Below are 26,612 nucleotides of genomic sequence, written 5' to 3'. Positions count from 1 at the left end.
CCATTGTTGCCATTGGTCCTGCGGGCCAGTTGAGGGATGGCAGCGAGGGGGCGGAGCCGGCCAGAGGAGGCAATTGGTTTGGCGAGAGCCCACCGAGGGGAGCGGGCGGGCGGGCGATTCCGCAGCCGGGAGCCGGGAGCCTGGGGCCGGGAAGCCGCGCCGCGGCCAGCCCGCTAGGGCCGCAGCGGGGCGAGGGGTGCACGGGGCGTTGGCACGGGGGCACGCGCGTGCGTCGCTGACTTGGATGCGGCGGGGACGCTTGTGCGCGGGGTGCGCTCGACGCGAGCCATTCAACAGCTGGCCTCGCGGGCCACAGTCGCAGGGAGCGACCGGGAGCGTTGGCGGTTGCGACTGCGGCGGCTGGAGAGAGGCGGCGGGAGTTCCGCCACCCCAGCGGGGACCCGAGTGGAGGCGCGGCGGCTCCTTAGACTCCCGGTAAATGTCCCCCGCTCGGCTCGAGGCAGGCAGGCGGCCACGTCCTGCTGCGTCTTGGCCCTGGGCGCCCCGGCCTAGGGGAGCTGCGGTCCCTTGCAGCCAGAGCCACGAGGGGCCCTCGGTGGGGACAGGGGAGGGGATGCGCGGAGACCCGGGTCACCCCAGCTGCCCCTGCAGCGTCAGGTTTTCTGGAGATGTGCTTGGGCTGTTCCCCTGGTCCTTTCCCTGCTCCCTTAGACCGTGCCGCACCTCCTCGGGCCCTGGCGCCGCACTAGGGGGCGCTCTCGCACCCTCTCCGGGGCTCCCTCGGGCCCCTCTTCCAGCAGAGGTCACTTGAGGCACTCCCCTGGGGTACGCTGTCTGTGGCATCCCGCTTATGGGAACTGAAGGTGCCCTCTCCTGTTCGATCCACACGCCGGGGGCCAGGGCTTCCTCCCCCTGCTCGGCCGGCACTCATCCAATTAATCATTAGCAGGGCTCCTCCCCCTCTGCCTCGCTGATGACCCGGTCCGTGGCTACCGGGACTTGTCAAGAGTATCGCTTGAGATTCTGGTACGGGTGGAATAATACCATTTCCAGTCTGCCTGGGACAGCAGGACTCACCCACAAGGCTCGAAGCACCGGGTCCTGAGCTTGCGTTGGGGGTCAGCGGGGCGAGGGGAAGGAGCAAGTTGGAGAGGCCCAAGCTGTAGGGGAAACTACCATTCTCCAACTGGGGGGTGGTGCGGGGTGGGGGGGAGGTGAGGGAATTGGGGGTAGTCTTCGTCCTTGGGACCCGCGTCTTCACATTTGTTCTCCTGCCTTTACTGCGATTTTATTTATTTTTTTTAAGCCAACCATTACTGGAGAACTTTCCAGCACAGCTAACGCTGAGGCATGACTTACTTGTGTTGGGAACACTGGCTTCTTATCTTTCAGGTCTCTTCATTTTCCCTGTGTCTTTTCTAGTTTGAGAATAGGGTCTCAAAAATCATGCCCACGTTGTGCTTTTTTCCCTGCCTACCTTTGCTAATAACTTTGCAACTTCCTGCTGTGGAAGTAGTGCGAACTTGTACACCATGATCCACGGGGCTCGGTCCTCAGGCTGAGGAAGCCACTCCTTGGGATTCTCTGGTCGGGACCTCTCAAGGGTTTTTGCGTGTTTGTTTGTTTTTTTGGTTGTTTTTTAAAGAACTCGGCCTTCCAGGAGTCACATTTTTCTGTGCCCTGTTTTTGTTTGTTTCAGAGGGAGTCACTCAAAGCCCTGGTAACTGGAAACATGGGCTAAATTGCAAAAAGGCGTTTTTACTCCAATTCTTGTTAAGCCCCGAGAAAAGTGAAAAGTGACAAGTGGGATAAGCCCGCAGGCTCCGGGGCCCAGGAGATCCCAGCCATGGTGCTTGTTGGAAGATGAATGGGCCCGACTGGAGGTGGAGTCACACGGGGGTGGGAGACAGGGCCCACAGAAGCCATCCTGGCTCCCATTGTGAGCCATGGGCTTTCCGTTTAATCCCAGCCAAAGTGACACTTGCCATGTGGCCCCTTTGTCCAGGGTTTCCCCATCGTACACTGGTGTGAAGAGAGTGGACCCTGACTGGATTCGTGTCTCATCTCCAGCATCAGAAGGAAAGGTGAGGAGCTGAGAGCAGGGACTGTGAAGGTGGCGGTGTGGGGGAAGGGAAGAGGCTGTTTCTCTCTGTCACTGGTTCTGGCTCTGTGTGACTCTTCCCGGCATGCATTTCTGCTGCTGCTCAAGAGGGGGACTTCTACAGAGTCGTTTCAGAGCCAGGGTTGTGTTACTTGTGCAACTCTTGGATGTCGTGTCCGCTTGGGCCTCTGTGAGTTCTAGGTTATAGCCAACGTGCTCTTGGAATGTTAAGAAGCGTTAAAGCCAAGCTGGGAACGGGTAGACCAACGCCGGGGGCTCAGCCTGAGCAAATGGGGGCCGCGTGGAATCCACTGGTGCTTTTGCCCAGAAGAGACAGCGTAAGGCTGTGACACTTAGAGGAGGGGGAGGTCAACCATAATAGGAAGAAGGGCTCACAACAGCTTAAGTATGTTATTTGTATCGTTTGCCTTAATCCTTCCTGATTTCTGGAAGGTAGGCACTATGATGAACCATCTTCGGAAGCTCAGAGAAGTTTGGTACATCACCCAGGGGTTTGAGGGCAGAGTCTGGATTTGAACCCGGGCCTCCTTGACATGAGCCCTTGAGCTCAGAAGCACTGTCCTGTTTCTTGTGACAAAGGCTTCCTAAAGGAGGTGGGAGGTGAGCCAGGCCGTGAAGGGTGGGTGGGATTTATATACCCAGAGAGAGAACATCTGGCTGAAGCGTTCACTGGTTTTGAGTTTGGAGGAGCTCAAAGAAAGCTGGCCCAACTAGAATGGGGAAGGGACGCAGGAAGACGATGAACTATAAGGCTGCTGAGGCGGGGGTGGGGGGGCTTGTGTTTTGGAGAGCCTGGCCAGGAACTTGGGATTTGATGTCGTAGGAATTAGGGAGTTGCTGAGAGTTTTTCGCCAAGGAAGAGCACAGCGAAACCTGTGTCAGTCCCTTGGCGGGCCCTCCTTGGGTCCCTGAGCCTATACCCCATCCCACTGTTTCTTAAGAAACTTGTCCAGTTGTCAGCATATTTAACTCTTGTTTTTGAATTTCCTGAACCCTCAGGGAGCACCAGTTGCCTGCAACCAAACAGATTCCAGGGTTCAGTGTTTAGAAGGAGCAAGCTAGGAAAGGGGCCCCAGATCAGCCTCAGATGGGTGTGCCTCAGCCTGCACAATATTTAAAAAAAAAATTTATTTATTTATTTGAAAGAGTAAGAGTGAGAGAGATCACACAGGGAGAAACAGGGTTCCCGTTGAGCAGGGAGCCTGACACGGGGCTCGATCCCAAGACTCTGGGATCATGACCTGAACCAAAGGCAGACGCTTAACCTGACTGAGTCACCCAGATGCCCCCAGCCTGCACAATATTTTAAAAAGCCATTGAATTAGGGGTCCACACTGAAAAACCAAAAGACTGGCTCAATCAGTGGAGCGTGCAACTCTTGATCTCACTCAGGGTCATGAGTTTGAGCCCCACGTGGTGGGTAGAGAGCTCAATAAAAATTGGGATTTCCAGTTTCTCTAGAAACATCAGAAGGCTTGATCCACATTCTAGCTGCAGAGGGTAGAGCTGTACACGGCAGACTCCCTCAGCTGGGGCCCAGTCCTGGGACCCCCCCACCCCCCCGCTGCCGCTGAGGGGCCCAGACCACTGCTTTAGGGAAACAGGCCCCTGTTCAGGAAGACTGATTCAAGGTCAGCTTCTGGTCTTACTAATTGCTGGACATGTAGTAGAGCTGACTCTGGAATGGGAATAAAGTCTTCCACATAGGGAGGTCAGTGTCATTGGGGACGGTCTGGTCTGATGGCCAGGGCCTGAGCGTTACCCACAAGGGTAATGGGCTGGGGCTTTGAAGCCCACGATGCGAGGGCCCCAAGGAGACATTTTGGCAGGACTTGCTGTTCCCGTTCTCATTCTTCACTTGGGCTCAGGTTTTCTTTCTGCTGCCTACTTGATGGGTAGAGCGGTAGGTGGAGAGGGTAAAAAGAGTTCAGGGGGAGAAAAACAAGTCAGGAACAACGACCTAGAGACTAGCGTGTTCATCATGTTAATCCCCAAGTCCCCGAGGGTGCTCCCTGCGTGCTGGAGGGACAGGCATAAGCTGTTTCCCCACCCCGGCGTTAGGGGTGGCGGGCTCTTCATTGTGCGGAGGACGCTTAGCCCCTCTGGCCCCCAGCCGACCACGTGGCAGCGGTGTCCTTCCTTCTTCCAGCTCCTGGGACAACCTGTACAACCCCCTGTTGCTACACGCGTCCCAGCGCTCTTGAAGCGGGCGGTACTAGCCCTTTGGAAAAGCGTAGAAGCATATTCCTGGGGCCTCCGACACCCCTTTCGCATGAAAGGATATTCACACCCTTTTCACTTCCCCGTGGCCCAGAAGTATCCTCTGCGTGTCACGGCACTGGCCATTTTATTCCTCACGTTCCGGTTTGTCTTCTTTTTTTCTCCAGACTCCATTCTTTGGGGGTGACTCCTCCCCGTAGCCCCCGCACAAAGGGTCTTCAACGGAGTGGTTGCTCGGGGGGTCCACTGGGTGGCTCTTGACGACATTTGTTCCCTGATGAACACGAATAGCTCCAGAAGCCCGAAGGAGCATTTCGCCGTTAAGCTCTAGGCGCTGTCATTGGTATTTTCAATACAGAAGTAACACCAGTGAAATGTAGCAGATGTGCCTCGTCTCCGAGGTAACGGTTAGCCTTACGAAGTTCCTGCCACGTGCCAGAACCCCAGACATGGTTCTAGGCTCTGAAGATGAGCTGGTGACCCAGACTGATGCCGTCCTCGCCCTCAGGGAATTTCCAGACTGGGGATGAGGGCTGGGCAGGTGCATGTGACAGGCCACGTTAACAAGCGCACGTGATACTTGAGCCTGTCACTGTTACAGTGGAAATAAGATGGGTGCTATGCTCCATCGGGGTTGGGGGTGAGGCAGGGGGCTGGGCTATTTAAGAGAGTGCTCAGGGAAGACTTCTCTGAGGAGGTGATGTTTAAGCCAGAGATCCAGAGCAGTGGGGGAGAAGGGTACAAAATGAGTAGAAGCAAGTGAGCAGGGCCTGGCTTTTGAGGGTTAGCCGTTTGAATGGTGTTCGGAGCATGATGAGAAGCCGTCGGAGGGTTTTGAACAGAGTGACACGATCTGATTTGAGGTTTAAAAAAAGATCATTTTGCCTGTCACTTAGCAGAGACTCTGTGGGGGCGGGAGAGCAGGAGAGACTAGTTGGGAGGCTGTGGCAGTAAGCCACATTCCAGATGGCGCGGGCTTGCACCCCAGCTGGCTGTGGGGGCAGCCGCAGTGGTGGATGTGGCCTTGGAATGTGGCAAAGCTGGGGTCAGGAGGACTCGGCTCAAAGGTCGAATGTGAGGGGAAGGGAGGGACAGCTCCTGGTTTCGAGACTGAGCGCCTGGGAGGAGGGTGGCTGTGGTTCGGGACATGGGAATCACTGGGTGCGGGGCGGGGGGAAGCGAGGGCAGAGAGCAGATTGCGGGGCCATGGAACGTAAGAGTTCTGTTGTACTTATTAGCTTGAGAGATGAATGGGACCTTCAGCCTGGGGACATCGAACAGGCTGTGGATTATCAACATGGGCCGGGATCCAATCTTTGATTTCTATTTAAAAGCATAAAAAATGAAGTGCAAACTCAAGTCATTTCAGGTGGGCCCTTTAATATTGCCGATGTCACGATAAAGTGCCATCATCTTTCACAGGATCAGTTGGCCAATCTGTCATGAGCTATATAAGCCCATTCCTGCCCTTCGATGTGGTGACATGTTTTGAGGAAACGATGTGTTAAGAGACGTGAACAAAGAAGTTCATAGTGGTCCCCTTTCCCATGGCGGTAGAATAGAGTAGCAGTGGTACCCCTTTGGAAGGAATGCTCTTTCAGTCAAAAAGAATAATTGGGGGGCGCCTGGGTGGCTCAGTCTTTTAGCATCTGTCTTTGGCTTGGGTCGTGATCCTAGGGTCCTGGGATCAAGCCCTGCATTGGGCTCCTTGCTCAGCAGGAAGCCTGCTTCTCCCTCCCCCACTCTCCTTGCTTGTGTTCCCTCTCTTGCTGTGTCTCTGTCAAATAAATAAATAAAATCTTAAAAAAAAAAGAACAATTGGAAAATGCAAATCCCCAGAGGTGGGGAATTAGCTAACCAAACACACAGCAAGTCTCTCCAGTACTTCCATATAGAGCTTCTCCCTATATACAATTTCCACAGAAATTTGCAGCGGCTGTGGAAAAGGAGAAGCACATTGACCATGTTGCTATTAAACAGGTACAAAAGTGAGATCGTGATGGTCTGTAAGCACAGCTGTAAATCTCAGTGCTCTCTGTGCCCAAAGTCGTCAATATCCAGGTGCCTTATTCTTTCAGACCATTTCACCTGCTTTTGACTCCATTCCCCTTTCTCTCTGACAGTGTCCCCGCGGTTCAGATGCCACGACGTAGCAGGCTACCGTGATGAGTTCCCACAAACTGTGGCTTCTCCAGTCGGTCCTTCCTTGATCACTTTTCCACCTGAAGGTATTGGGGAATATCGTCTTCTGTAGGACTTGTGGTCAAATAAGTTCACCTTGGGATTATGAAGAGGTTGGGAGATAACTGCAGCTCTCAGGAACTGCTCAGTTGTGCAAAGCCCTGTCCCATGTAAGGCTTGCTTTTCCCCTGTAGGGGGCAATGGGCGGGCGGGGTTTTGCTGGTCATTTTCAGATGGGAAGGATAACCTGGAGAAGGAAAACACTGGTGATGTCATGAGACGCACGGGATAGGCAAAACCTGTCCCGTGCCTGTCATGGGATAGCAGGAGAGACTCATGTGCGTGTACACGTGCGCGCGCGTGCACACACACACACACACACACACACACAGGAATACTACTCAGCCGTAAAAAAGAATGAGATCTTGCCATTTTTAACAACATGGATGGACCTGGAGGATATTATGCTCAGTGAAATAAGTCAGAAGGAGAAAGACAAGTACCCTTTGATACCACTTATAAGTCGAATCTAAAAACCAAGCCACACGAAGACAAGCAGAATAAAACAAAGCAAAACCAAATTCCTAGATACGGAGAACAGATGAGTGGTTACGAGAGGGGAAGGGGGATGGGAGAGGAGCAAAAGGGGTACAGGGGGCCAAGTGTAGGGTGATGGATGGTAATAAGATTTTTGGGAGCTGTCACTTTGTAGTGCGAACAGATGTCAAATGACAGGGTCATACACCTGAAACTTAATAATTTAAAAAAATGTTCCAACTGAACTCTCCCTTAGAGCAGATCTTCGTTGAGATTCTCCCTCAGCAGGACTCCAGAATCCTGTGTTCATCAATAATTTATCATTGCTACGTAACTGTGGGTCCCCAGAAGTCCCTTTCTGTCTGTCCCCAAAGCCCCCAGTGCCCCACTAAGCCTGCTGGGACCATCTTGAATTGCAGTCATTTGATGGGCCCCGCATGGGCTCTGTTCCTGCTATTGCAACACTGAGTGCCACTCATTTTAATGATGTGATCTTTGATTATGTCAAGATCAGAGCATATGGTCAGCCTCAGTTTGAGAGTTGTGGTTTGGGTTAATGATGCGTCAGACACGTGAATGTTTATCCGTGACCTCTTGACTAGAGAGCTAGGGAATATTTCTCTTTGTTCAAGAGTCCCTGCGATTCTGTACTAGCTAGGAAACTGGAAAGTGGCCAGGAGGCTTTGACCTGAATACATTTTGGCTGCCCCATTGACTATAAATACATTGATATAATCTTATCCATCTTACATGTGTTCAAAATGACTAACTTTAAAGTTCAGAGGCCTGGAAGGAAACAGAAAGAGGATATGCAGTTGTGCAGATTGTCCATTTCCTTTTTTTTTCTCTCCCACTGTTTTTAAAAAAACACGCCTCATTGACACAGCCTTTCTAGCACTCTGATAGCAAATATTTGTGAGCGTGAGGAAAAGCAAGAGAGGGTGAATGACACATCCTTAGCTTATGATTGAAATGCTTTTAAGGTTGTAAAGTTATACATCTGATCTAAAAGCCCCAAGACATGGGGCACCTGGGTGGCTCAGTCATTGAGCGTCTGCCTTCGGCTCAGGTCATGATCTTGGGGTCCTGGGATTGAGCCCTGCGTGGGGCTCTCTGCTCAGTGGAGAGCCTGCTTCTCCCTCTCCCACTCCCCCTGCTTGTGTTCCCTCTCTTGCTGTTTCTCTTTCTGTCAAATAAAATGAATGAAAATCTTAAAAAAAAAAAAAAAAAAGCCTGAGGCAGAACAGAGGACTCTCTCTGAGTATCTTCTGACGTGAAAGAAGGTGTCAGAGTGGCTTTGGATGCAGACCTGGCAGAATTTCTGTAATATTCACTGCTGGTCAAAAGAACCTTTTTAAAATTGTGGAGACATCTCAAGACCGGTTTCTTTTTTTCTATTCTCTTATCCTATGCTGTTTGGTCAGTTTTGCCACTAGGTATGGAGACTAGGAGGGTGAGGCAGACTGGTGACTAGAGAAAGCAGTCTTTTTCTCTGCGAATCTGCTAGAAACATTCTGGCATTGGGAGTAGGTTGAGTGAAATGCGTGTGTACACAAGATACAGCTGGAATGCACGCTGTGTAAACATTACTGAATGACTATCATTTTTGAAGGTTGGAGGAGCTCTTGTTTGACCCTGCAAAGGTATTAAAGAGTAAGCTTCCTCCAAAGTGTTGCTTTTATTTATTTTTTTAAGATTTTATTTATTTATTTGACAGACAGAGATCACAAGTAGGCAGAGAGGCAGGCAGAGAGAGAGGAGGAAGCAGGCTCCCTTCTGAGCAGAGAGGCCGATGCGGGGCTCGATCGCAGGACCCTGAGATCATGACCTGAGCTGAAGACAGAGGCTTTAACCCACTGAGCCACCTAGGCACCCCAGAAGTGTTGCTTTTAATCACAGGACTAGAAGAAAGGTGTGGGCATGGGGTGGGGTAGAGGGGGAGATTGGGGAGGTCATGGTGGAACACAAGGGAATGTGAGAAGAGTTAAAATTACTATTAAAATTCAGCTTTCAAAATCTGTGGAGGCCTAATTATGGCGTTCCTTGCCATCTGGGCTTGGTTGATACAAAGCTCTCAAACCTTTGTCGAATAAAGTGATCCGGGCTGCTGACAGTGATGGGTGAAAATGATGGGAAAATTGTCAGTGAATTCTACCATCACTGTCAGTGGAAGCACAGATATATGAAAGGGGAATTTAAAGCCAGTTAGGTTGTGCTAGAGAACCAATTTTGTCATGGCCTAACAACTTGATCTCAGTGATTCCATCTATTTTAATTAGATATAGTTATATTCCTGTGTATAAATATGCATACACTATGGAGCTATATTCTATTTATTCTACTAAATAATTTTCTCATTAGAACAGATTGTCTTCTGAATGTTTATTTGGTTTAAACAGGGTCAAAGACAGGGATTGTATGGGGGAAAGCATAAGCCCTCTTAGATCTATTTTTCAAGAGCAAAGTAGGGCCCTGTACAGCTTTTTAAAACATTTTTTAATTTAAATTAAATTTAGTTAACATGCAGTATATTATTAGTTTCAGGGGTAGAATTTAGGGATTCGTCAGTTGCATACAACACCTGTGCTCAGCCCAGCAAGTGGCCTCTTTCCTGTGCATTACTTAGCGACCCCAGCCCCCCAGCACCCATGGGCCCTCTGCAGTTTTAACTAGATTTAGGGACTTGGCACATTGAACCTTGGAGTTGAGAAACTATCGTGACTTCGAAGAAAGCATCTGTTAGTTGGTGCTACATGTAACTCTGAATGTTTTCCAGAAACATCCATGTGCTTTTGCTCTAAAATAAATCAGTTGTGACTTAAACATTCTGCAGCCAGATCAGTGGTTGCTGGGGGCGGGGGAAGGGTTACGAGGAGCTACTGGGGGGTTGGCGAGCATTTTCACTGTCTTGATTGTGGTGATGGTTCCGTAGGTTTGTGAACCTAGGTCAAAACTCATCAAAGTGTTTTGGTACAAGTGCAGTGTGTTATGTTATGAAACATGGCCAAGTGCTTCCTCGTTATCCGATGATCTAATCTTCCAGGCTTCGGTCATAACCCACGTAGACGTTGGTTGTGGGTGCAGGTGCCTGTGGGCCTTTCTGGTGATGGCAGATGGAGGGGTGTCTCCGACTGGAGATGCTGTTTCATGACTGTTTTGATCCTTTCTGGGCAAGTTTAGATCAGCATCTGTGGACTGCTTACTTTTCATTGTTTATCATCATGTGAGTTTCCTCTTTTTCATAAACAATTTTAATATTAGCCGTGGGCACTGGGCTGGCTCAGTCAGTAGAGCGTGTGACTCTTTTTTTTTTTTTTTAAAGATTTTATTTATTTACTTGAGAGAGAGACAGTGAGAGAGAGCATGAACGAGGAGAAGGTCAGAGGGAGAAGCAGACTCCCCATGGAGCTGGGAGCCCGATGCGGGACTCGATCCCAGGACTCCAGGATCATGACCTGAGCCGAAGGCAGTCGTCCAACCAACTGAGCCACCCAGGCATCCCAGAGTGTGTGACTCTTAATCTCAGGGTTGTGAGTTCAAGCCCCACATGGGGTATGGAACCTACCTAAAAATTTTTTTTAAAAAACCCAAAACCCAAAACAGCTTTAATACAAAATGAACACATGCTTATTGCAAGTACCCCAAAATCAAAGCAGTAAGCGTACAGAGTGAAAAGGGCAAACCCATTCCTTTCCTCCACTGTCAGTTCACTTCGCAGGGGGAAGCGTGTTCACAGTGGGATGTCGCTCTTCACAGACTTTATGTGCAGAAGGCATGGACACACCCATGCATGTGTACTGATATTTCATTACTTTATTATATGACTTTTAAAAAACAAGATCACATTGTACATTATTATCCTGAAACTTGCTTTTTTAAAGATTTTATTTATTTATTTGAGAGAAAGAGCACGAGCAGGGGGAGGGGCAGAGGGAGGAGCAGACTCCTCGCGGAACTCGATCCCGGGACCCTGGGACCATGACCTGAGCGGAAGGCAGACGCTTCACCGGACTGAGCCACCCAGGCTCCCAGCCTTGTAACTTGCTTTTCGTTTTCCCCTGTAGTAAGTGTCACCGGCGTCCTTCCATGTTAGGAAGCTCAGAAGTGGTCCTCCCTCCCGTCCTGCCTCCCTTTCTTCCTTTCTTCTTTCTTCCTCTCCATCTCCCTTCTCCTTCCTCCTCCCTCTGTCTCTCCTTCCTGTCTTCATGGTGGCAATCCTCCTCTTCGCCCTTTGTTTTTTGTTAGTTTTTGGCTGAGCTCTCCTTAAGGAGAAAGCATCACAACAGGAATTACTGGGCACCTGTAAGCTAGGCACTGTCTAGTTAATTTTTAGTGATCTGTCAGAAGTTGCCAGTGACCTCCCTACAGCACTGAAGCCATTGAATCCATGACATACGTAAAAAGCCTACTTCTTGGTACAGACTAGGTCCTATATAGATATATCTATAGTAGAGAGATGGGTGCAGAGGGAGAGGGAGAGAGAGAATCTCAAGCAGGTGCCACACCCAGTGTGGAGCCTGATACGGGGCTCGATCTCATGACCCTGAGATCATGACCTGAGCGCTGAAATCAAGAGTCAGACACTTAACTGACTGCACCACCTGGTCGCACTCCTCTACCCCCCACCCCGCATGTGCAGGTGCTCTCTCTCTCTCTCTCTCTATATATATATATATTCTACAAGTTTTTAATTGTAGTATAATTAACATACCATGCTATATTAGCTTCAGGTATACAACATATCAATTCACCAATTCTCTGTGTTACTCAGTGCTCACCACAACAAGTATTGTCCCCGTCTGTCACCAAGGAATGTATGCCGTCATCCCATGCTGGGATTTTATCCTAGGGCAGTAGTTAACAGAACTCTAACTCTAGATTCACAAAGATATGTATTAATAATAATAATGGCCCACATTTATTAAGTGCTTATCATGTGCCAGGCACCATTTTAAGCACATTACAATTAGTTACTCTGTTAGTCCTTGCATCAGCTAAATTACACGCTGTGATTGTGATACTTATACTAAAATGAACACACCAAAGTATAGAGGACTTACACAGTTTTCCCCGAATCACAGAGCTAGTAAGTGATAAGAGTTGGGGCTTAAATCCCAGCAGTGCTGTTCTGGAACCCACAGTCTTATCCCTATGCTGGGTACTACCTCAGCGTCCATGCTGGCAGTATCCACAAGAGAAACAAAGTGAAAATAACCCAGACCCTCCATGAGAGGAGCGGTTCTAGAAATTATGGTAAGACCCTTCATAAACAAAACATTTCTAGAACAGTGGTTCCAATTCTTGGCATCATCCCCCAAAATTCTGACTCAGGAGGCCTGAGGTGGGACCCTGGATTTTTATTTAAGACAAGCCTATCTGGGGGGCCCTGGGGGGCTCAGTCATTAAGCGTCTGCCTTTGGCTTGGGTCATGATCTCAGGGCCCTGGTATCAAGCCCCACATTGGGCTCCTGGCTCGGTGGGAAGCCTGCTTCTCCCTCTCCTACTCCCCTTGCTTGCGTTCCTGCTCTCACTGTCTCTCTGTCAAATAAATAAATTAAAAAAAAAAAAGACAAGCCTATCTGGATGCAGGTGATTCACACGACTGTATTTTGTGAAACACAGCAATAGACCATAAAGTGCTTGAGGTCGGGGAATCCAGACAATCCTTCTTAAAACTCCAGCACCAAAGGAATTACATAGAGCAGAAGACATGCTCATCTGTCTTGAGCTGAACACCTTCGAGTCTCTTTCCCTACTCTCTAAATGAGGGTGTTCCCCAGGGCTGTGTCCCTGGCCATCTTCTTTCTGGATTTCTCTTTACACGTACATAGCAAGTTACAATCCAAATCACTTTCTCATACAGTATATCCCCTGATCCTTAAAGCCTCAACTGACCCTATAACATGCTCCTAATATTGCCCCCTTTCTTTCTCTCTCCTTCTTTTTTTCCTTTTTTTTTTTTTTTTTAAATAGTGAGCTCTCTGCCCAGTGTGGGGCTTGAACTCACAACCCTGAGATCAAGAGTGCCATGCTCTTCTGAGTAAGCCAGCCAGGCACTCCTGCTCCATTTCCTAAAATCATAATCCACACACTCTCCCTGCTTCTCTACTTCTTTTTAAAACTTCAACTTACTATCGTTTGGGTTTTTGCCCTCAAGAGCCTCTATTCTGCAAAATTCATTGGACACTTCTTGGGGTACCTGGCCGGCTCAGTTGGTGGACCATGTGGCCCTTGATCTCAGGGTTGTGAGTTCAAGTCCCACATTGGGTATAGAGACTACTTAAAAATAAATTTAAAAAAATTCAGTGGAGGGGTGCCTGGGTGGCTCAGTTGGTTGGGCAACTGCCTTCGGCTCGGGTCATGATCCCAGGGTCCTGGGATCGAGCTCCATGTCGGGCTCCTTGCTTGGCGGGGTACCTGCTTCTCCCTCTCCCTCTGCCTGCTGCTCTGCCTGCTAGTGTTCTCTCTCACTCTCTGTCAAATAAATAAATAAAATAAAATAAAAAATTCAGGGGCTGTTTCTCTATTCTCATCTTACTTGGCCTCTTAGGAATAGTTAGTACCATTGACTAACCCCCTTTCCTCACTCTGACGCGTCTGGCTGCTCCTGTCTTCTTGCCGAGGCCTCCTCTGCTAAGTGACGGCCAAATGTTGACTTTCCATGGTGGTTGGTTCTTTGTTCTCTCATCCCAAGAAGAGCTCATCTACACCTGCCATAGTATTTGACTCATTTCTCTCCAAATTTGATAAGAGCCTTTTTGACATTGCAGGAAAATGGAGACATCTGGTTAAAATATTGACACTTGCTTTAGTCTGAGGAAATCACCCTTGTGAGGGACATGAGGCATACAGTAAATCTCAAAAGTGATGATTTTTAGTAGTCTTTGTGAATTTAATTTTAAGCAGAACTTTTAATTTTTATTTTTTTAAAGATTTTATTTATTTATTTGACAGAGTGAGACAGTGAGAGAGGGAATACAAGTGGGGAGTGGGAGAGGGAGAAGCAGAATCCCCGAAGAGCAGGGAGCCCGATTTGGGGCTCAATCCCAGGACCCTGGGATCATGACCTGAGCTGAAGGCAGATGCTCAACGACTGAGCCACCCAGGCGCCCCTTAAGCAGAAGAACTTTTTAAATAAGATCCATTTATACTTTGAAATGAGTGACTAAAAATGCATCAGTTGTAAGTTGGATTACATTAGCAGAATGTTTTATTAAAACTACTACAAAAAGTCATAACAATTTCTGGACTTTATTCCCATATATACATGGTTTGGACAAAATTATATCCAAATGACACTGTAATAAGCAGCTTTGAGCATTTTTTTTTTTTTTAGCTTTGAGCATTTTTTTTTTTTTAAAGTAGGCTCCATGCCCAACACGGGGCTTGAAATCACACCCCTGAGATCTAGAGTCACACGCTTTACCTACTAAGCCAGCTAGGTGCCCCATATTTTTTTCTTATTTTTGATTATTTCTCTAGGATAAGTTTCTAGGGCAGGTTTCTTGGTCTGAGGAGATGAGCCTTTTTATGAGTCTTGGTTTGTTTTGCTAAATTATTCTAGGAAAGAATGAAGTACATTATCTTAAGCAAGATATGAAGGTGCCTGTGTTTTTCTCCCCAGAACTCTCCCAGAAATTGGTTTTTATTATTTGTATTCATTTGTGTAAAAACTATTAGTGGAATTGTGTATCTTGAAACTAATTAAGAGCTAGATGTTTGTATCAGTTAGCTATTGTGTAACAAACCAGCCCCAAACTTAGTGGTTTAAATAATAGTGATTTATTATTTCTCCCAAGTCTATAGGTTGGCTGGACTGTTGGGCTCGCTCAGGGGTTCATGGTCAGGTGGTGGGTTGGCTGGGGTCTGGCTTGATGAGGATGTCTCATCTGCCACCAGGGGGCTCTTTTCTATTTGGTCCAGAATCCTCCCGCAGGCCAGCTCAGGGTGTGCTCCGCAAATGGCAGAGTTCCAGGAGATTAAGGGCCACTTGAGACCTAGGCCTAGAACTGGCATTCTGTCACTTTTGCCACATTCTAGTGGTGTGTGTGTGGGGAAAGTCAGCTTACATTCAAAAACTGGGGGGAAATAGATTCTATCTCTCAGCAGCGATGACTTGAAGTCACATTGCAGAGTATGGCTATGGGGCTGGGTGGTAACCTGGGATTATTTTTGTAACTGTTCTACCATGACATCCAAATGAATGTTGTCCTTCAGAGTTGTCATCTTTCAAAGCTCTAAACTCATTCAACAATGTATGAATGAATTAAAAAAGAAAGAATTAGAGCCTTTATTAGAATCTCCTTTTAAGGGGGGGTGGTTATAAGCCAATTAAGAAAATCAGTTTTTTTAAAGATTTTATTTATTTATTTGAAAGACACAGAGAGAGAAAGCAGGAGAGGGGGGAAGGTCAGAGGGAGAAGCAGACTCCCTGCTGAGTGGGGAGCCGGACGTGGGACTTGATCCGGAGACTCCAGGTTCATGACCTGAGCCAAAGGCAGATGCTTGACTGACTGAGCCACCCAGGTGCCCAGAAAATCAGTTTGCTTTTTATAGTTACCCATTTTAGCAACATTCTTGATTCTAGGTAATTGTTGACAATTTCTAAATATCAAAGCCATGAGAAAAAGAATTTCAAAATTGACATCCATCAACCCAGACTTTGAAATCCATCAGAAAGGAAACATTCTGAGATGTTTAACACAAAGGCAATAGCACTGGAATAAGTGGGAAGAGCATGACAAACCTGATTACTTTGAAGTGGTTAACTATTTTGTGTTTATTTTTTTCTGGAATGTTTTTTTAAAAGTTGTTGCTTTAAGGGCGCCTGGGTGGCTCAGTCGGTTAAGCGTCTGCTTTCGGCTCCGGGTCATGATCCCGGGGTCCCAGGGTCTAGTCTTTCAGCGGGGGACTCTGCTCCTCCCTCTGGCCCTCCCCTATCTCGTGGCTCTCTCACTTTCCCTCTATCAAATAAATAAAATCTTTAAAAAAAAAAAGCCATTGCTTTAAATTAGGTTGTATAAACAAATACCCATTGACTATAGATAAATTTTGGAATTCAGTATATTGTAGTTGGATATCAAATTAATTTTTCTCCTAAAGGAGCTTAGTGTTAGTTAACTCTTATTTAGGTTGCAAATTGCAGCAAAACTGAATTTTCTTCTTCATTTTGCTATTTCGTTAATGTTTTTGGAGAAAGAAAACATGCTTGTTTTCATAACATCCCAGTTCAGTGTTGCTATTATAAGAATTCTTAGTACCTTAGTATCTTAGATACAGCCTTTGGAGGCCTTTAAAAAAAAACCAGCTTATATAAACCCAAGGAAATTGATATGGCTTGTCCTTTATGGACAGTTATTTTGTAAATGAATTATTATATGCACCTGACGAATCACTAAATTCTACCCCTGAAACTAATAATACACTATATATGAACTAAATCGAATTTAAATAAAAAAATTTTTAAAAATTGTGCACCTATAAAGTTAACTAAGATTTAGTAGTAAATTTTGTGTTAGAATTTCCATCAGCTACCTGTATATGTTTGAGTCTAAACCTCTCTGAAGTTGACATTAGTGAGAAGCTCGGGTTATATGGACTCTGAATATATACACTTCAGGAAGAACTCCTTTATTGGGAAGTGCTCTTTGAAGTCAGCAAATAGGAGCAGAAATCCTCAATTCCCAGTATTAGCGATCTTACTCACCTCAGGGCAGCTTGAGAAAGTTTGTTAATAGGAAACGCCAGCCAGCACTCAGGTTTGGGAGGTTTTCCAGTCCCAGAATAGAGGGCAAATTCATTTGGTCACTCATTAGGGGAGGTTGTCTCCCCTGTACTTGAACTTAGAGTTCAGTTTATTTCATGTCAATAGACTGGAGGCATCCGAGCCGATGTGTCCACGTACGTCCTAGAATGCAAAGTCAGGTGCATGTTCGTGAATGCCCTGCTTCTGTAGCACCCCAGCCAGTTCTTATGGTATTCTGCCTTTGAGAGCATCACTCAATAGACTTGGCATCCTGTGGTCTCAGTGTGTGGGCAAGTCATTTCATTTTCCTGAATCTGTGTGAATTTCCCCATCTGTAAAAACAGGCATGACAATGCCTACTCACAGGTTGCTTCACGAATCAGATGAGATAAAGTGAGACTATTGCCACGAATAAATAATCAATATAGCTTGTGTTTATTGAGAAATTCCTGTGTGCCAGGTGTTATTCTAAGGATTTCACATGTACTTGCTCAACAAAACCTCTTGGAAATCCTAGAATCTCTATTTTTCAGTGAAGGAAGCTGAACGGCAGTACATTTGACCCTTGGAAACAGCATGAGTTTGAACTGCACAGGTCCACTTATATGTGGGTTTTTTTTTTTTTTCGATAAACACAGTGGTGTAAATGTATTTTTCCTTATGATTTTTTTAGAAAAAGTGATCTCTACCCCCAACGTGGGGTTCGAACTCATGACACTGAGGTCAAGAGTGGCACACTCTGGGGCGCCTGGGTGGCTCAGTGGGTTAAGCCTCTGCCTTCGGCTCAGGTCATGATCCCAGGGGCCTGGGATCGTGTCCCGCATGGGGCTCTCTGCTCGGCGGGGAGCCTGCTTCTCCTCATCTCTCTCTCTGTCTGTCTCTCTGCCTATTTGTGATCTCTCTCTCTGTCAAATAAATAAATAAAATCTTTAAAAAAAAAAAAAGAGTGGCACACTCCACCAACAAAGCCAGGCCAGGCACCCCCATTTTTCTCGCCTTTCCTTATGGTTTTCTTAATAACATGTTCTTTTCTGGGATGCCTGGGTGGCTCAGTTGGTTAAGCGACTGCCTTTGGCTTGGGTCATGATCCTGGAGTCCTGGGATCAAGTCCCATATCGGGCTCCCTGCTCGGCAGAGAGTCTGCTTCTCCCGCTGACCCTCCCACTTCTCATGCTCATTCTCTCTCACACGCTCTCTCTCAAATAAACAAATAAAATCTTTAGAAAAAAACCCCCAAAACATGTTCTTTTCTCTTGCTTACTTCATTGTAAGAAATACCAAATAGCATGCGTGTAACATACCCAGTGGCTGTTACTCCGTTGTTTTTGTTATTGGTAAGGCTTCTGGTCCATAGCAGGCTATTAGGAGTTAAGTTTTGGGGGGAGTCACAAGTTATACATGGATTTTGGACTGCACAGGGGTGGGGGGTTGATGCCCCTTGCCCCCGTACTGTTCAAGAGTCCACTGTATATGGAAACTCTTTGAAAACTCTGAAACCCAGTAAGCAGACAGATGCTATTGTCTCAGTTCTCCCCAGAGTACTCTTTCCCTTACTAATTGAGTGGAAGTCTGGGAGTGCTAGCACCATTCAAGATCCAAGTCTGTGTTTTGCACCATCTGTATGAAAATGTTCTCTTTGGCCCTCTCAGGTTTCCGGGGGCTACCATGACGGTCACCGTGGTGTACGATAACTCCGAGGCCACAGAGCTGTGTGCCGCTCAGCACCTTTACCTCAAGCCCATCGCAAAACTGATGATCAATGTCTTGCTCCCAGAAAGCTCAGAGCCGACAAGGCCCTTCTCCAACTGGGAAGTTCTGGACCAGCTGAAGAGCCTGATTTGCCCTGACCAGTTTACCACCGTTCGGCTCTCCAAGAGCACAAAGGACTTCATCCGATTCGAGGGCGAAGCCGAGACGCGTAGTCTGGTTCAGATCTTGAAGGCCAAGTTACATGGGAAGATCATCAAGCTGAATGGCTTGAAAACGGACTTAAAAGTCGTGGCTACAGATGCCCAGGGAGAGTGGGAACGCTTTCCCAGGGAAAAGGAGGCCTCGGTGAGCGATGGGGCCGAAGAGCAGGACCAGGATAAGAGCCCAGATTCTATCTATTTCGCTGGCTTGCCCTGCAAATGGTTTGCGCCCAAAGGTTCCAGTGGGGAGAAGCCCTGTGAAGAGATCCTTCGGGTGGTTTTTGAGAGCTTTGGAAAGATCAAGAACGTGGACATCCCTATGCTGGACCCCTACAGGGAAGTGATGACCAGTGGAAACTTCGGGGGTTTCAGCTTCGGCTTGCAGACATTTGAGGCCTTTGTACAGTACCAGGAGTCAACGGACTTTGCAAAAGCCATGGAGTCCCTTCGAGGGATGAAGCTGATGCTGAAAGGAGATGATGGGAAAGCTCTGGCCTGTAACATCAAGGTAAGAAGGAGCCAGGATTTCTTTCATTTCCCACTGTTCAGGTAGTCCCGAGCAAAAGCTGGAAGGAAGCCTCTAGAACAAATTTTCTTAGACCGCCCCCCCCCCCAATTAGGCTCTGAGCGATGGCTGATGTAGAGATTTGTGTTGTCATTCAGAAATGGATGTTTAAGAAGAAAATTAATCCTGATGTGGACATTCTTCTGCTGACTGTGGTTTGGAAGGGTTGGTTCTTATCATCCGGGGCTCTGCGCCAACTTCTTGGGGCGCTGAGGAATTCTTCTGACCCTTATGGAGCTATCTCCTAGGCTTGTTCCACCTGAGTTGCTGAGAGAGAGAGGATCCATGTAGTTTGACCCCACCGGAGAGCAGTTTACCCCCCTTTACTCTTGGGGGCAACAGCTTGCATTTTCAGGAATGTCTGTCAGGTGAATTGCTGGAACATAAGCTCAGGAAACTGGGATCCTTTCCTTTTGAGATCGTCCTGTCTCTCCAGTCAGGCCACCCCATCTCCTTTGTGACCTCTTACTCCAGCAGAGGAAAAGATGGGGATAAACATTCCTTATTCTCTCACTTAGCCTTGAGCATGAATTTGGACTTTCGCCTTCAATAGCTTCCTACGTGTGCGTGTGTGTCTGTGTGTGTGTGAGATGTGTGAAACTACTTATGTTAAAATATATCTTTTTTAAAATTATGAGCTATTCAGCCAGACAAAAGATAAAACACATGCTCTAGTGACCACCCAGGTACCCGTTGGCTTGAAAACCTTCCCCGTTACATTACATACCATCTCCCTCCCTCCCCGCAGAGGTGGCTATGATCGTGAATTTGGTGTTTAGCCTTCTTGTGCCCATTTAAAGGGCTATTTTTACCTCCTTTTATTTTTCAAGCAAATTCTCTTGGAGTGCCTCGAGAGGACTTTTACTTTATTTGGGGGATTTGCAAAGTAGCTCAGTAGTCACTACAGTCCAATCTCGGATCCCAGTAGGTCAGTTCTCTTGAATCTTTGCTTCCCCAATCCTTCCTCTACCCTCATCCCCCACATTTGAAATATTTATTTATTTATTGGCTTTTTTTTGTCTCTGGCGACTAAAATACCTGAACTCAGTTGATTTTTATAACAAGCCCGAGGGAATTAATTCCCATCCCTCATAGCCTGTGCCCATAATGACTTGGCGATGGGGCCATGTGAGAGCTCCTGAAAGGTTCTGCCAAAGACGGTTCTAGAACCCACAGAGCTGTTGGGCAGATGCCCAGGAAACAGCAGAACAGTAATGGGGAGAGGACATTTTGAATTCATCGAGTTTTGAATTGTTCAGTACACACTGGTTTCATCTTGCTGGCCTAGAACAACACCCAGGCCTCGGGCAGGCTTTCCTAATTAGAGTCTGAATTGTTTTGTGCACAGGTTATGTTTGACACGACCAAACATTTCAGCGAAGGGGCTATCAGGAGGAGAAATCAAGAAAGGCTGAAGTTACAAGAGCTAGAGGAAGAAAGGAAGAAAGTAAAGCGAGATGAGGAGGAGGCTGCAAGGTGAGGCGACTGACGTTGACCAAGGGGGGTTTTCACTTCTGACGTGTGGGCTTATCCCTTCGGGTGAATGGCTGCCCTCGATGGGTGACCTTGAGGTGGGAGTGGCCAGAATTGGTACAGTCTTCCGGCTGTGCTGTTACAAGACCAAAATGTGGTTGAAAGATGAGAAACTTAAAAAACAACTTCTCAGGGACAATAGGTAGCGAGCTAGATCAAGATACCTGTGAAGAAATTATTTTAAAAAATAAATAAATAAAGGGATCTCGGCTTTTACACTGAAAATCCTAGCCCACCCAATTAAAAAGTTGACCCGTTCACCCCCAATTTGCCCAAATTTACCTTGCCTATTAATTTAAAATGGAAAAAAAATTCTTTTTAGGTTGGGGAGAGATTTTCTTCCACAAAATGGTCAATAGTCAAACCAGCCCCTCAGCGGGAAGGCATGGATTTCTTGGCCTTCTGTTTCTTGTTGGCTTAAGTTCTTTTGGTGAATTTGAGGAGCCTCCATGTTGATTTCTTTGAGCTTATCCTTGTTTTCTAATTTAGGGACTTGAGCCTAGAAAGGGCTATTGGATTGCCAAAGGTTTGCCAAGAAGTACAAATGGGCTCTCAAAACCAGTTTGGCCTCTTGGCCCTTCCCCTCACGTGTTTACTCTTTCAGTCTTTCGTGTAAATTATAGTTATTCAAAAAAGGAGACAAAGAGTCCCCTTCCGTGTGTCTTTTATTTTTTTTGGCTGGTGGGGTGAATAGGAGTTGCTTGACATCATGTCTGTGAAACTCGACCAGAGTTTGAGCCCGGTCAAGGCAACTGTTCTCCCAAATTTCCAGACTAAACATGTAGTTGAGATAATCTTCCAGCTTCTGGCGAAGTCCTCACTCAGGTAATTGTCCCTTCCTTCCCCTTCGCCACGGTTCATAAGGGCCCAAGCAAAACAGTTGATATTTTGGGACAACAGCCCATATTCTCCCATGCCAGGCCCTGTGTTAGGTCATAGGTGCCAAGGGCCAGTACTCAGCCGTGAGAGTTTCTGAGTACCTTGACTTCCCTTTATTATTCCTTTATTAAGCCTATAGAAAGTCAACTCCATGGAAGCTTTTTGATCTCGAGAGAAATGAAATGACGGCTATGACAGCTAAATCCACAAGCTGGACTGCTGGTGGTCTGACAAAGCGGGGACTTTGAGAAACCCCTTCTTTGAATTCTGTAGCCTTCTTTTTATATACTCTCTCCTGTACCAGCTCAGTTTTGGGTCCTTCCCCTTTGACTGATGCGCCCATGGTGTCTTAGTCCCTAAGACAGACTCCGGGGTTAGCTCTACGTGTCAGACCCCGGGGTTAGCCCTGCGTGATTCCGGGAAACCTAACCCATCCACCCTCCCTGCAGCAGTGGGGAAGGAGCTAGAAGGAGAGCCAGTGCCTTCTGAATGACTGACTCTTAATCGTTGTCCAGAAAAAGAAAAGAAGAGGAGAGGAGAGCCCAGGAAAAGAGGAAGAAGGCCAGGGTGAGGAGACGAGGCCCGAAAGAGAGAGACAGACACCGGCGCAGGAAACCAAAGGCCCGAGCCCCCGCGGACAGCGCCCGGGAGCCCGACTCTTCGGAAGAGTGGGAGGAGAGGAAGTACCTGCTGGCCCAGAGGCGGGTGGAGGCCCTCCGGCTGCTGCGGGTACTCTTGAGGAAAATTGCTGTAAGGCTCTTGCTCCGTCCGTCTTCACTGTCGGTAGGTACCTGATCGCTTAGAGACGCACTTTGACACTGACACTGTGGCCCATTTGAAATTGACTCCATGGAAGATCGTTGGCCTTCTTTGGGGTTTGTCTTCAACAGGCTGTCTTAGCCCTGCGGTCTTGGGACGGTGCATCCCAGAGCAGGATAGCTACTGAATCTATCCTTCTAGGCCCCTCATACCCCGGGGAGAGGCGGGGGACAGATGGCATGGGTGTGAGGTTGGTAGGAGTCTTCCATTAACTCGACTTGTCCATTCATCTGCAACGGGTCTGGATGGGAAGGAAGAGCCTTGGACGGAGACCTTTGTGTAGCGAGCACCCGTTAGTCTGGTCTTCACCTATTTGCTAAGGAATTTCTGACATCACAGAGCAATTTGTTTAGTTTGGAGAGTTTCCAGTTTTGGAGTTTCAGGATTTTTTTTATTGTTGTTTGTTTGTTTGTTTGCCCCACTTTACTGACCTCCTAAAGATAATCAGACTCCGCAGATGGCCTGGAGGAAAGGCCAGAAAGGTTCGCAGGCGGTTCATTTAAAAATGCATCTTTGGGGTTTTCAAATATGCAGAGTGAGTGACATCAGGATCAGATAGAGGAACTTTGATGGCTATTTGCATTTCTGGCCTTTCTCTCATGAGTGTGGACTGCCAGACTTAGTGAAGTCAGGGTCAGAAGAATCTCACATTTACACTCACAATAAGTCTAACTGGATCTTTTAATTTACTGTAATGGCCTCTGGGGGTGACTTTTCTTTCTTTCTTTCTTTAAATTGGCCACTTAAACCATTTTTTAAAAGATTTTATTTATTTATTTGAGGGGGGGGCATGAGAGGAGAGAGGTCAGAGGGAGAAGCAGACTCCCCAACTGAGCAGGGAGCCCAATATGGGACTAGATCCCAGGGCCCTAGGGATCATGACCTCAGCTGAAGGCAGATGCTTAACCAACTGAGCCACCCAGGTGCCCAGGGTGACTCCTTTCTATGAATTTGTCTCCTTAAATGTATGTGGTGCCTAACTCTTGCCTCCCATTGATGGGGCCTGACATTGATGACACAGCCCCCAGGTTCAAGTCCCGGGTCATGGGTAGGCACTGTCCCGAGGTGCACCCCTGTGTCAGCGAGAGCACAGTGTGATCGCTCCCAGTGGGGTGGGGCCCATGGGCCACCTTTCACCTGCCTGCGGTTCTGCAGAGCAGACGGCATAGGCAGACCCATTGCCATGGCCACACTTTCTACCTGCAGCCTCTCTTTCAACTGAAGCAGAAGAAGGGGGGCCAGCTCAGGGACATCCTTTCCAGCTAACCCATGGGAAGAGACTGGGCTGACAAACAGGCAGGCTCTCTTGTAAGCCAGCTGATTCCCTTTGAGACACACATTTCCTGTTCTAGGATTTTCTGGGAAGGCTGTAGAGCATTTCTTATTCCTCTCACTATCCCCAGCCCCTAGCCTAAGACCTGGAACCAGAAGTCCTCACCAGTTTGTGAACAGATTAAAAAAAAGGCGGTCATGTGTTTTGAAGGTACATAAATCATGCACACAGACCTCAGAAACATAGCTCACGTTCGCCTGAGAGATCGAATCCCGTACGTCCTCTTTCCTCCGGGCAATATCGTTCCTAATTTGGATCTACCTTACATGTTAGAAACCTCTTCAGAACCATGCCAGAAAGCCCCATCTTCTTTGAGACTGTTGCACTGTGAGGTTTTTCATGTTGAGATTTTTAACCTTTCTCTTTAAAGGGATCCACACAGTTTAACCCACAGGGGGTAGATGATGCAAGCCCCAGAGTGAACCAGGCTCCAGGGAACACGCTGGAAATGCTGAAGCAAGAAGAGTTAAACACCCAGTATCTTCAAAATCAGGAGGAAATGCCAAAATATCAGGTTGCCAAGTCAGACAATAAAGGAAAACAAAAAATGAAGAAAAGAACTAGGGCTCACTTACGTAAATCTTCCCACCACCTTGGGAGAAAAAAAATAAGATACTCAGCTAGAAAAGAGAGAACTGGAAAGTTATTAACCGAGGGCTATGGTCACAGTTTGGTCTCTGACCAGAATTCTTTGCAGAATGTGATGATTCAAGATCAGTCTCTTGAGGGAGAAGACCAGTGCAGTTCTAATAAATCCAATGCTTCTAGATTATCTGAGCCAGGCCACGGCAAGAAACAGAAGATCTATGAAACAGATGAATTTATTGATTACCTATTAAACTACTATCAAACTCCAGAGTATGCCCGCATCTGCCTAGAACCAAGTCATCTAGCAATCCCATGTCAGTGGCAGAGAGCTGTCCGTGCTAAGGGAAACGGATTTCAGATCAGTCTGAGAAAACGGAAGCATCACTCCACCAGTCCGAGCCAAATGCAAAACCTGGCAGCAAGAGAACGGGTTCAAGAAGATGAAACCCCATCCGAGGTTTGTACTCAGGATCCTGAGCTTAAACCACAAAAGAGAGGAAAAGTGGATCATGCCAAAGAATGTACCGAGGAGTTGAAAAATCATTGTAAGGACACAGCCGGCGACGCTGGTGATCACCTGTCCCCAGCTGATGGAAAGAGCCATCTGTTAGAAAAGATGCAAGCTCACCAGCTCAGAGATTCTAACTCCCCAAGTCACAGCCAAGTTTCCTCACCTAGGAGGTCAGCCGACTTAGATCTGGAGTTGACAGATTTCTTAGAGGAAATCAGTAGTGATTCCGAATGCTTCAGTGAAACCCTTAGCGTAAACAAAGAGGAGGAAGAGAGGTCTGTGGCCACATATGATAGCTCCCCAGAAAAAAGATCTCTTGATGATGACGACCTCACCACTAGTGATCGAGAAATTAGGGCAAGTCCGCAGGCCTTGTATTCAAAGTGGAGCCGCCATGGGGAGCACAGCTCCTCCAAACCCAAGCTGGGGAAACCAGGCGAGAGGTCCAGGTGTGAATGGAGATGTTCGTGGCTTGAGGGCGAAAACCATTCCATTAAGAATGAGAAGAGCACCACCAAAAGGAGGGCAACAGCAGTCCCCAAATACTTGCTCGGCGGATCAGGTCCTGGAGGTCTGTTAGACCACATCACAAGGAAGAGGAGGAGGCTCGGCGACAGCACATCTGGCCAGCAGGCGAACTACGGGTCCGCTCGTGTGCCCGTAGCATCAGCCAAAAGTGGTCACGTTTTCTACGTGGGGAATTTGGCCCAAAGAAGAGAGACCCCATGGAAGTCAGAATATAACCAGGAGGTCAGAAGGTTTAAAAGACACGCGCGTTCTAGAGATCCCACGCTGAATTCTGGTAATTATTATATTAGACGTGACAGTCAGGAGCACCTCAACTATGGAAGCTATTTTGGAAATGGCTACGCTAGTTCTTTGTATTTTCAGATGTTTTAAAGGCCTCGTAGATCAGAAACCCCCTCATTCTCAGCAAACAATGTGCAGGATAGAACACTTAAAACCAAATACAGCTAATGTAGTTAGGAACTACAGAGCAAGAGAGCAGCACTTAAAAGCTTGGGCAAGGTCAAAGGCAAAACCTTGTTTCCCTCGCCAAAGTATAAAGCATAAATGACTGCAGGTGTGTTGGTAAACTTTGGAAATAAGAAACATCCAGATTCCAAGGGTTGGTAAAACCACATGCCTGTACAGCTTGATCCACGGATAGACTTTCCTACAGTGCAGCTGCAACCTGAGACCAGTGCCAGCCAGAAAGCAAATGGACATGGCGTGGAGTCAATAGCCCCCTTGCGGCTCTCTAGCTGTTAGAACACCATCATTTAGTGTCAGTTACCTTCAAAGGGGACAACGGCAGCTGAACTAGGATCTTTTCACACGTGCTTGGATTTGGTCAGAAAAGCTAGGTGTGGCCACAAAACTTTCCTTTTATCCAGACATAACGACAGGTAGCAGAAGACATGACAGTTAGGACACATCACAGACTCGTTTGTGACACCGATGGTTTCATGACCACCCACCAGGAGGAAATTAATTTCATCAGTGTGTTCACAGTACTCTAGAGAATTGTCCTTTGTGAAACAAAACTCGGAACAATCCACGGAAAGGGCCTCGGATTGTCTCTTGAGGCTTACACAGATAGCGGACCATTCACAGAGCTGTTTTTAGAAGTATCCCATGTCATTCCATCCTCGAAAAGCAAGAGCATTGAAGCAAAATAACCAGTGGGATTTGCAAAAGGCAAGAT

At 47.4% G+C, this 26,612-nt stretch overlaps 1 protein-coding gene across 2 annotated transcripts; it reads left to right on the top strand.

Annotated features, from left to right (window-relative positions):
- Nucleotides 1-34: 34 nt before the first annotated feature.
- Nucleotides 35-25,817, top strand: LOC116583158 (A-kinase anchor protein 17B). Of its 2 annotated transcripts, XM_032331176.1 has the most exons (7): nucleotides 35-435; nucleotides 1,967-2,045; nucleotides 6,427-6,531; nucleotides 18,416-19,184; nucleotides 20,590-20,717; nucleotides 22,169-22,436; nucleotides 24,176-25,817. In XM_032331176.1, the coding sequence occupies exons 4-7, from the start codon at nucleotides 18,432-18,434 to the stop codon at nucleotides 25,802-25,804; spliced, it is 2,778 nt and encodes a 925-aa protein (XP_032187067.1). In that variant the 5' UTR covers nucleotides 35-435; nucleotides 1,967-2,045; nucleotides 6,427-6,531; nucleotides 18,416-18,431; the 3' UTR covers nucleotides 25,805-25,817. The 2 variants fall into 2 exon arrangements, with proteins under 2 accessions (XP_032187067.1, XP_032187068.1); XM_032331177.1 differs by lacking the exon at nucleotides 1,967-2,045.
- The last annotated feature ends 795 nt before the right edge of the window (nucleotides 25,818-26,612 follow it).

The sequence above is a fragment of the Mustela erminea genome, chromosome X (genome assembly GCF_009829155.1).
Source record: "Mustela erminea isolate mMusErm1 chromosome X, mMusErm1.Pri, whole genome shotgun sequence".
Taxonomy (NCBI): domain Eukaryota; kingdom Metazoa; phylum Chordata; class Mammalia; order Carnivora; family Mustelidae; genus Mustela; species Mustela erminea.
The sequence above is the reverse complement of the archived record's forward strand: the minus strand, read 5'-3'. Positions and strand labels throughout refer to the sequence as shown.